We start from the raw sequence: 11059 nt of genomic DNA, 5'->3' as shown, positions 1-11059 counted from the left end.
TCTCGCTCCCTCCCCCACTCCCCGATCCCCTTCTGGATCGGGCAACCACCTCAACGCCCGACGCCCTCTGCCTTCCCCGGTGCTCCGCCGTTGCCAGGCACTCGCCGACCCCCCCACCTGCACCGCCTCGTCGCCTCGCCTCATCCCCGCCAGCCTCCCCGGGCCTCGTCGCCCCGTCGACGCTCGTCGTCCCCGCCGGCAACCGCCCCCGACGCCGCCCGGATCGACCGTCGCCGCCGAACAGGACCACCTCGCCGGACTGCCTCCCGCTCCGCCGTGTCGTCCCCGTCGGCCTCCCCGAACCTCCCCGCGCCCACTGCCCAGACCCCACGACCCGTGGTGAGGCCCCTCCTCCTCTCTTCCCCGCATGGCCATGCCCTCTGCTCCCCCCTGTCGGACGCCGTCCGTCCCGCCCGACCGCGTCGTCGCTCGAGCCAAGCCCCATTTGCTGCTCCTCCAGCTCATGCGTCGTCGCCTCTCGCCCGTGCGCGCGCCCGACGCCGTGCCCGCGCGTGCCCAAGGCGCGCCCCTGTCTTGGTTGGCCGCCCTCCTCCGACCCTGGCCGCGGCCATGTGCACCCGCTGCTCCCGCCGCCTGTGTTCGCGTTGTCGCCTCCCTGATATGGCCCCGCGTCGGCGCTCGTCGCCGCCCGCGACCGTGCTCCGCTCCGCCCCGCGCATCTTCGCCATGGGACGCCGAGTGCCCGCCGCGTCGCCTCGGGTCCGTCTCGACGGGCGCTGCGCCCGCTGCTCGCACGCCCACTCGGGTCGTCGCCCGTTCGGGTGGCGCCCGTAACCCGCACGCCCGCATAGGCTCCAGTGGCCCTATGACAATGGGCCCCACTCCAAAATGTTTTTTTTAAAACGAAATAAAAATAAATATATAAATAATTAATTAATTGTTAGTTAATTAATTAATAATTAAAATAGTTAATGAATTAATTAAGTTAATTAATCATGATTAATTAATCTAATTAAGTAGATAGTTTAATTAAACCCTAATTAGACTAATCAGTCAATGACGAATGGGACCCACAAGTCAGGTTGACCAGTCAACTCTGTTGACTGCTGATGTTAGCATGACATCATGCTGATGTCATTAAATCATTTTCGAATTAATTAAATAATTAATTAAATTCCAGAAATTAATAAAATCTTTAGAAAATCATATCTTTTAATCCGTAACTCGGATTAAAATATTTTCAACATGAAAGTTGCTCAAAACGACGAGACGAACCCGGATACGCAGCCCGTTCGTCCACCACACACCCCTAACATAACAAACCTGCAACTTTCCCCCTCCGGTTCATCTGTCAGAAAACATGAAACACCGGGAATACCTCCCGGATGTTTTCCTCCCTTCACCGGTATCACCTACTACCGCGTTAGGGCACACCGAACACCGCGTATTGTCTTGTTACGCTTTGTGATGCTTTGATTGATCTATTATTTATTGTGTTCCCTCTCCGTTACTTCTTTCCAATAGACCCCGAGACTGTCGGCGACCCCCAGTTCGACTACGGTGTTGGTGACTCGTCCTTCTTGCCAGAGCAACCAGGCAAGCCCCCCCCCCCTTGATCACCAGATATCGCCTATTCTCCTCTATACTACTTGCATTAGAGTAGTGTAGCATGTTACTGCTTTCCGTTAATCCTATTCTGATGCATAGCCTGTCATTGTTGCTACAATCATTGATACCTTACCCGCAGTCCTAAATGCTTAGTATAGGATGCTAGTTTATCATCATTGGCCCTACATTCTTGTCAGTCTGCCTCGCTATACTATTGGGCCGTTATCACTCGGGAGGTGATCACGGGTATATACTATACATACATACATACTATACAGATGGTGACTAAAGTCGGGTCAGCTCGATGAGTACCCGCAAGTGATTCTGATGAGGGGGCTGAAAGGACAGGTGGCTCCATCCCGGTAGAGGTGGGCCTGGGTTCCCGACGGCCCCCGACTGTTACTTGTGGCGGAGCGGCAGGGCAGGTTGAGACTACCTGGTTGAGAGGTGGGCCTGGCCCTGGTCGGCATTCGTGGATACTTAACACGCTTAACGAGATCTTGGTATTTGATCTGAGTCTGGCCATTTGGTCTATACGCACTAACCATCTACGTGGGAGTAGTTATGGGTATCCCGGCGTCGTGGTATCAGCCGAAGCACTTCAGACGTCAGCGACGGAGTGGCGCGCGCCGGATTGGACTGGAACGCCTGCGAGGCTAGGTCTGCTTCCGGCCGCCCTCGCAACGTGCAGGTGTGCTATGGGCGATGGGCCTAGACCCCTGTGCGCTTAGGTTTAGACCGGCGTGCTGGCCTCTCTGTTTTGCCTAGGTGGGGCTGCGACGTGTTGATCTTCCGCGGCCGGGCATGACCCAGGAAAGTGTGTCCGGCCAAATGGGATCAAGCGTGTTGGGTTATGTGGTGCACCCCTGCAGGGAAGTTAATCTATTCGAATAGCCGTGATCTTCGGTAACAGGACAACTTGGAGTTGTACCTTGACCTTATGACAACTAGAACCGGATACTTAATAAAACACACCCTTCCAAGTTCCACAGACAACCCGGTGATCGCTTTTCCACAGGGTGACGAGGGGAGGATCGCCGGGTAGGATTATGCTATGCGATGCTACTGGAGATGCTACTTGGAGATGCTACTTGGAGGACTTCAATCTACTCTCTTCTACATGCTGCAAGACGGAGGCTGCCAGAAGCGAAGTCTTCGACAGGATTAACTATCCCCCTTTTATTCTGGCATTCTGCAGTTCAGTCCAGCGATATGGCCCTTTACACATATACCCATGCATATGTAGTGTAGCTCCTTGCTTGCGAGTACTTTGGATGAGTACTCACGGTTGTTTTTCTCCCTCTTTTCCCCTTTCCCTTCTACCTGGTTGTCGCAACTAGATTCTGGAGCCCTGGAGCCAGACGCCACCGTCGACGATGATTCCTACTACACTTGTGACGCCCGGGTAATTAAGCTACAGTAATCCCCACTAATGATGCCACATCACCTCGGTTACTGTTGATGAATCTCGCGTTAGTTCAAATCCGATTCAAAATTCAAATTCAAAATAAAGTCAAAAAAATAAAAGTTTTCAAATATTAAAACTAAAGTGTTCGGGTGGTTCCAACTAATTCATAAGTAATTATGGTGGAGGAACCACACTTTTATAAAACGCATAAATACTCTAAAATGTTTTGAATAGTAGCAAAACAATTAGTTGAATTCCTTTTACAATAAATAAAATATTAAACTATTTTATTTAGTTACCCAAATTAATGTGGCAGTAGTATGTATTAACAATACCAATTTAGGAACCATTGGTGTATTTTGTAAAACTAAAATAAAAGAAAACTAGTCATAAAACAGAAAAGAAAAGTAAAAGAAAAAAAAAGTAAAAAACAAAAGAAAAGAAGAGAGAGCCCCCCCCCCCCCCGCTGGGCCACGGCCCAGCAGGCCATCGGGCCGCCAGGCCGGCCCAGTCGAACACCGGCCCAGCCGGGCCTCCTTATCCATCCCCCCCCACCCCCGAAACCCTACCCACGACCCCCACTCTCCCTCGCCCCCTCCCCCACGTTCGCTCCCCTCTCCCCCGATCTGGATCGGGATCGGGGGGAGGCCACCGACGCGCCGCCGCTTCCCTGGCGCCACCCCACCACCGAGGCCTCGCCTCCTCCCGGAGCCCCCTTCGTCGCGACGCCCTCCCGCCTCTGCACCAATCCGGCGAGGACGCTTCCGGCGAGGGGCGTTCCCAGCGACGGTGACGGGATCCGTGGGCGACGATGTCGTCTCCTCAATTTGTTTTGCACCTTTTTCTTCTCAGGCATCCTGAGTCTGAGGTACCCTAACACCGTTCAGATCTGAATCTCAGTCAGATATGATGGTTGGAACATATTTCCAAGAGTTATAACATTGGTCTTTATATGACCCGGTAAAATGATGTCATGACCAGCACACCTGGCCGGAGGACCTGTTGTTATAGTTTCCTTTTTAGCAAGCTTAGCGATTCTTCCATGGGGAAATCGTAAGACTTATTTAATAAGTTGTTCCCGATGGATCCTTTGTGTATCCAAAGCCCGACCTTTGCTGGAAGACCATGTCAATGCTATCTCGAAGCATGTCTATGGTACTCCAATTTTCAACAAGAACATTTAAAGCCCATTGTTAAATGTTTCTTGTTCAATTATCCAAACACCGATGTATGGGTATTGTCCTGAAATTTCTCTCCCCTTACCTAAAGAGTTTTCTACATTATATACTGTCATGGATATCATGCTCTGCTTGTCCTTGGGAAGGTTATAACCTTGAAATATGTGTTTAAACACATTTTCCTTTCCATTGTTCGGTTTAATTTGATAATCATATTTTTCTTTCCATTGTTTGGTTTAACCTTTCTTGTGATCTATATGATCTAAGCAGTAATATTCTCCTGCTTATGTAAACACCTCGGTGTGCGATTCTGTCAGCAAGACCCTGTTACTTTTGTTGATGGCATTCTGGTAACCACCGATGGACGAGAACTTTGCCTATTGGTCCGCCTCGTTTCAACGAGCAGGAAAGTGGTTCTCTTCATCCCTCGCCCTTGGTACCAACGTTGTTGCCAACATAATTGATAGGCTATCCTCTGACATGCCTTGCTTACATGATCGTGCAAGATGTCACCAACCTTCTACTTTTAACCACATGGTGGGCCCATAACCCACAGTTTCGCAGGATCGAAACCTGACTCTCCTGTACACCCCTGTTGCCGAAGTTATTCCTCACGCTTGACTTTGTAGGTAATTCACGGGCCACTTGCCTGTTGATCTATCCTGGTATCGGACACAATACTTATTCCCGTTGCTCTGAACCCTTTCGCACCCTGTTTCAGACAATGAACGATTGCCTATCCGCTTGAAACTTCTTATCGCACTGTCTTACTTTGCTCTCGATGTGTGTCATTTGTTCAACTCGAGAGATACTCATAAGTTCATTCTTGGGATACCCCCAGATGATTTTCCCTTATAACACCCTTGCATTGTAGAGCTACCCCTTACCTATTCGTAAGCACGATGGAGTTCACGAAGAAATGGTGACAAGTTTATCATGATGCACCGGAATAAAGGATTGAAGACATCAACGAAAGGAACTAACTTCTTCGAGAAGATCCGTTAGAATATCCTAACCAGAACTTTCCCCTTACTCCCCTCTTAAATCTCGGGACGAGATTTCTTGTAGTGGAGGAGAATTGTGACGCCCGGGTAATTAAGCTACAGTAATCCCCACTAATGATGCCACATCACCTCGGTTACTGTTGACGAATCTCGCGTTAGTTCAAATCCGATTCAAAATTCAAATTCAAAATAAAGTCAAAAAAATAAAAGTTTTCAAATATTAAAACTAAAGTGTTCGGGTGGTTCCAACTAATTCATAAGTAATTATGGTGGAGGAACCACACTTTTATAAAACGCATAAATACTCTAAAATGTTTTGAATAGTAGCAAAACAATTAGTTGAATTCCTTTTACAATAAATAAAATATTAAACTATTTTATTTAGTTACCCAAATTAATGTGGCAGTAGTATGTATTAACAATACCAATTTAGGAACCATTGGTGTATTTTGTAAAACTAAAATAAAAGAAAACTAGTCATAAAACAGAAAAGAAAAGTAAAAGAAAAAAAAAGTAAAAAACAAAAGAAAAGAAGAGAGAGACCCCCCCCCCCGCTGGGCCACGGCCCAGCAGGCCATCGGGCCGCCAGGCCGGCCCAGTCGAACACCGGCCCAGCCGGGCCTCCTTATCCATCCCCCCCACCCCCGAAACCCTACCCACGACCCCCACTCTCCCTCGCCCCCTCCCCCACGTTCGCTCCCCTCTCCCCCGATCTGGATCGGGATCGGGGGGAGGCCACCGACGCGCCGCCGCTTCCCTGGCGCCACCCCACCACCGAGGCCTCGCCTCCTCCCGGAGCCCCCTTCGTCGTGACGCCCTCCCGCCTCTGCACCAACCCGGCGAACGCCGCCCCGTCGCCCACGGATCCCGTCACCGTCGCTTGGAACGCCCCTCGCCGGAAGCGTCCTCGCCGGATCTCCTCCTCTTCTCCGTCGGTCGTCCCCGTCCTCCTCCACAACGGCTACCTCGAGCCTCGCCGCCCCCCTGGTCTCTACTCAAACGTGAGGCCCGCCTCCCCCCTCTCTTCCCCCTTTGACCGGCGTCGCCTCCCGCTCGTCCCCGCGCACTAGCACGAGCCGCTCCGCCCCTGACCTTCCCCCCTCGTGCCCGTGCCGTGCACGCGACGCGCCCGCGTGCCCGTCGCATCAGTGCCGTCTGGCCGCGCCTCGCTGCTCGTCGGAGGCCGCCAGCCCGCGCCTCCTGCCATCCGCGCCGCCCCTGTGCCTTGCCTCGCCTCGGCCACGCCTCACCCCGAGCTCGCCTCGCCCTCGCTGACCTGGCGACCTGCCAGGTCCGCCGCCTCCCCTGGTCGGCTTCGTGGCCACCGGCGCCAGCGCTGCTGGTCACGCCCGAGGCCAGCGCCTGGGCTCGCCCCGTGGGGCGCTCGTGCCCGCGCCCGTACGCCCGTGGCCGTAACCCGTTTGCCCGCTATGGCCCCCGGGCCACTGACTAGGGGGCCCCGCCCCAGAACGGTTTTATAAAAAAAAACGAATTAAAAAATATATATATATTTTTAAATAAATAAATAATAATTAAATTAATTTAATTAATTAATTAAGGAATTAATTAAGTTAATTAAATCATAATTAGATTAACCTAATTAACTAATTAGTTTAATTAAACAGTAATTAGATTAGCTAAACATTAATTAGACTAAACAGTCAATGACGAACGGGACCCACCTGTCAGGTTGACCAAGTCAACTGCTGACGTCATGCTGACGTCAGCAAGCACTATTCCGGATAATGTTAATTTAAATAATTAATTAAAATCAGAAAATGATTTAAACCTTTGGAAAATCATATCTTTTAATCCGTAACTCGGATGAAAATACTTTCTACATGAAAGTTGCTCAGAACGACGAGACGAACCCGGATACGCAGCCCGTTCGTCCACCACACACCTCTAACATACCAAACACGCAACTTTTCCCCTCCGGTTCATCTGTCCGAAAACGCGAAACACCGGGAGTACTTTCCCGGATGTTTTCCCCCTTCACCGGTATCACCTCATACCGCGTTAGAACATGTCTAGCTCTGCTTGTTGACCTGTTATGTACTTGCTTGCTATGTATTTACTGTTTCTCCCCCCTCTTCTCTCCGATAGACCTCGAGACCGATGCTGATGTCCCTGTGATCGACTACGTCACCGACGACCCCTCTCTCTTGCCAGAGCAACCAGGCAAGCCCCCCCCTTGATCACCAGATATCGCCTATTCTTCTCTATACTGCTTGCATTAGAGTAGTGTAGCATGTTACTGCTTTCCGTTGATCCTATTCTGATGCATAGCCTGACATTGTTGCTACACCTGTTGATACCTTACCTGCAATCCTAAATGCTTAGTATAGGATGCTAGTTTATCATCATTGACCCTACATTCTTGTCAGTCTGCCTTGCTATACTATCGGGCCGTGATCACCTGGGAGGTGATCACGGGTATATACTATACATACATACATACTATACAGATGGTGACTAAAGTCGGGTCAGCTCGAAGAGTACCCGCGAGTGATTCACGGATTGGGGGCTGAAAGGACCTTTGTCCCGACGGCCCTCTGTGTGGATCTTTTGTGGTGGAGCGACAGGGCAGGTTGAGACCACCTAGGAGACAGGTGGGCCTGGCCCTGTTCGGCGTTCGCGGATACTTAACACGCTTAACGAGATCTTGGTATTTGATCTGAGTCTGGCTACGAGCCTATACGCACTAACCATCTACGTGGGAGTAGTTATGGGTATCCCGACGTCGTGGTATCAGCCGAAGCACTTCAGATGTCAGCGACGGAGCGGCGCGCGCCGAATTGGACTGGAACGCCACTAGGCTAGGTCTGCTTTCGGCCGCGTACGCAACGTGCAGGTGTGCTATGGGCGATGGGCCCAGACCCCTGTGCGCTTAGGTTTAGACCGGCGTGCTGGCCTCTCTGTTTTGCCTAGGTGGGGCTGCGACGTGTTGATCTTCCGAGGCCGGGCATGACCCAGGAAAGTGTGTCCGGCCAAATGGGATCGAGCGTGTTGGGCTATGTGGTGCACCCCTGCAGGGAAGTTTAATCTATTCGAATAGCCGTGATCTTCGGTAACAGGACGACTTGGAGTTGTACCTTGACCTTATGACAACTAGAACCGGATACTTAATAAAACACACCCTTCCAAGTGCCAGATACAACCGGTGGTCGCTCTATCTCAGGGATATGAGGAGGGGATCGCCGGGTAGGATTATGCTATGAGATGTTACTTGGAGATGCTACTTGGAGGACGTCGGCCTACCCTCTTCTGCCTGTTGCAAGACGAAGGTGACCAGAAGCGTAGTCTTCGATAAGACTAGCTATCCCCCTCTTATTCTGGCATTCTGCAGTTCAGTCCACTAATATGGCCTCCTTACACATATACCCATGCATATGTAGTGTAGTTCCTTGCTTGCGAGTACTTTGGATGAGTACTCACGGTTGCTTTCTCCCCCCTTTCTCCCCTGTCCTTTCTTTCTGGTTGTCGCAACCAGATGCTGGAGTCCAGGAGCCAGACGCCACCGTCGATGATGACCCCTACTACACCGGAGGTGCCTACTACTACGTGCTGCCCGCTGACGACGACCTGGAGTAGTTAGGAGGATCCCAGGCAGGAGGCCTGCGCCTCTTTCGATCTGTATCCCAGTTTGTGCTAGCCTTCTTAAGTCAAACTTGTTTAACTTATGTCTGTACTCAGATATTGTTGCTTCCGCTGACTCGTCTATGATCGAGCACTTGTATTCGAGCCCTCGAGGCCCCTGGCTTGTATTATGATGCTTGTATGACTTATTTATGTTTTAGAGTTGTGTTGTGATATCTTCCCGTGAGTTCCTGATCTTGATCGTACACATTTGCGTGCATGATTAGTGTACGATTGAATCGGGGGCGTCACAACACTGGAGGTGCCTACTACTACGTGCAGGCCGCTGACGACGACCAAGAGTAGTTAGGAGGATCCCAGGCAGGAGGCATGCGCCTCTTTCGATCTGTATCCCAGTTTGTGCTAGCCATCTTATGGCAACTTGTTTAACTTATGTCTGTACTCAGATATTGTTGCTTCCACTGACTCGTCTATGACCGAGCACTTGTATTCGAGCCCTCGAGGCCCCTGGCTTGTATTATGATGCTTGTATGACTTATTTTATTTTTAGAGTTGTGTTGTGATATCTTCCCGTGAGTCCCTAATCTTGATCGTACACGTTTGCGTGTATGATTAGTGTATGATTGAAACGGGGGCGTCACATGAACCTTTGCACATTTAAAAGCAGCATCAGAATAAATTTTTGCTCCAGATATAAGAAGATCAGATTTGAGAGTGTGCCCTTGAGCAGGAATAATACAACTATTTCCTTGCTGATGAACTTGATCAATAGCTTGTCCCTGATTAGAAGAAATTGACACAGTCGTATATTGGTCAGACAAAGCTTTTGCAGCAGTGTGAACATGATGAGGTTGAGAATTGCGTCTGTCAAAAAGTTTATCATTTCTGGCTTTCCATATGGACCACATAAAATTTAGTATGTTAGATATAGATGCATGAGGATGATTCATATTTAGTAAACTGAGAATAATACTGTGCATAGAGAAATGATTTTGAACCAAGCCATCAGATCTAATATACCAAGGGTGGCCAAACCAGGCTGCTCTAGCAAAATCGCAAAGAAAAAAAAGATGCATTTCATTTTCATCCTCACCACACCTGCAACATGATTTAGAAATGTGAATTGAAAAGCGGCCCGCTCGCAAACCTGTAGGAAGAGCTTTTCGAAGAAGTCTCCATGAGCCTCGTCGACATACTCCTCGACAAGTAGGACGTACCATAGCTAGTTGGGCACCAAGTGCGTTCATCTGCATTACCCGGGAGCGCCTGCACGACCACCGGCCGTCGGCGTTGAACAACCAAGACATCCTCGAACATCATCACTTTGTATCGTCAAGACCGGGAACGCCAAGCACCACAACCTTGCAGCTCCTTACCTTGCTTTCGACGACTTTCTTGAATTTAAACTCGAGAGATGCCTCTATGGCACGTTCATTGAGATAGCCCCCAGGTACCTATCTTATGTTCAGCTCCGTCCTTCCCGAGTCTTCCCCCCTTTAGCTACAGTAAACCCCTGCTAATGGTGCCATGTCATTACATTATTGTTGCTAATCCTCACTTGATCCAAATCACTGTTTATGTTCAAACTCAAATTCAAAGTCAAAAATTCAAATTTGTCAAACATGAAAACTAAAATGTTCAAAGTGTGGCAAATAATCCCTGCATATTTGTCATTTTGGAACCAACCTCTTTTGAATTCCCAAAGTGCCCCTGGACATTATTTAGTGGTCCAGCAGCATTTAAGATTGGCCTTTTCAATTGCTAAAAATTGTTAGACAACTCCTTTTGGCCTCATACTTTTTGTGACTCCTATAAATAATGTGCTTGATTTATGGGACAAGTTTCATGTTGAACAAAACTCATTTGGTACTAAATTAAAATGTGAAACAGTGGTGAAATGAATAAACAAAAATGTAAAAAGAGGAAAAGACTAAAATCCTACCGTTTCTTCGGGCCATATGTGACCACAGTGCACATGGCCCAGCCCACCATGGCCTTTTCCCCTTCTTCTGTTCCTCTGTACTGAGACGAGACAGAGGCCATGGCGTGGCACGGATCCACCCCCACCATGGCCGCTGCCGTCGTCGTGTCGAGCATCCCGTGGTTCTCCTAGTGGATAAGAACGTCGCGCGTGACCCCGCTGAACCCTAGCCACTCCCCCTCTCCATCTTCTCCCACAATTGATCCCGAGCTCGGCTGCGAGCATCCATGGCCACGCTGCCATCGTAGCTACGGCCGTCGTCCTCCCTACGCCGCGATAAGCCGTCCTGGTGGTTCCCCTCATCGTCCTCAACCTCTTC

The 11059-nt window shown here is 49.8% G+C and overlaps 1 protein-coding gene across 1 annotated transcript; it reads left to right on the top strand.

Annotated features, from left to right (window-relative positions):
* The first annotated feature begins 621 nt into the window (after positions 1–621).
* On the top strand, positions 622–8769 carry LOC123090068 (WAS/WASL-interacting protein family member 3). The gene is made up of 3 exons (XM_044511539.1): positions 622–791; positions 5749–6160; positions 8653–8769. The coding sequence occupies exons 1-3, from the start codon at positions 622–624 to the stop codon at positions 8755–8757; spliced, it is 687 nt and encodes a 228-aa protein (XP_044367474.1). The 3' UTR covers positions 8758–8769.
* Positions 8770–11059: the final 2290 nt, after the last annotated feature.

Source organism: Triticum aestivum, chromosome 4B, assembly GCF_018294505.1.
Source record: "Triticum aestivum cultivar Chinese Spring chromosome 4B, IWGSC CS RefSeq v2.1, whole genome shotgun sequence".
Taxonomy (NCBI): Eukaryota; Viridiplantae; Streptophyta; class Magnoliopsida; order Poales; family Poaceae; genus Triticum; species Triticum aestivum.
This window is presented reverse-complemented; position numbering and strand designations above follow the sequence as displayed.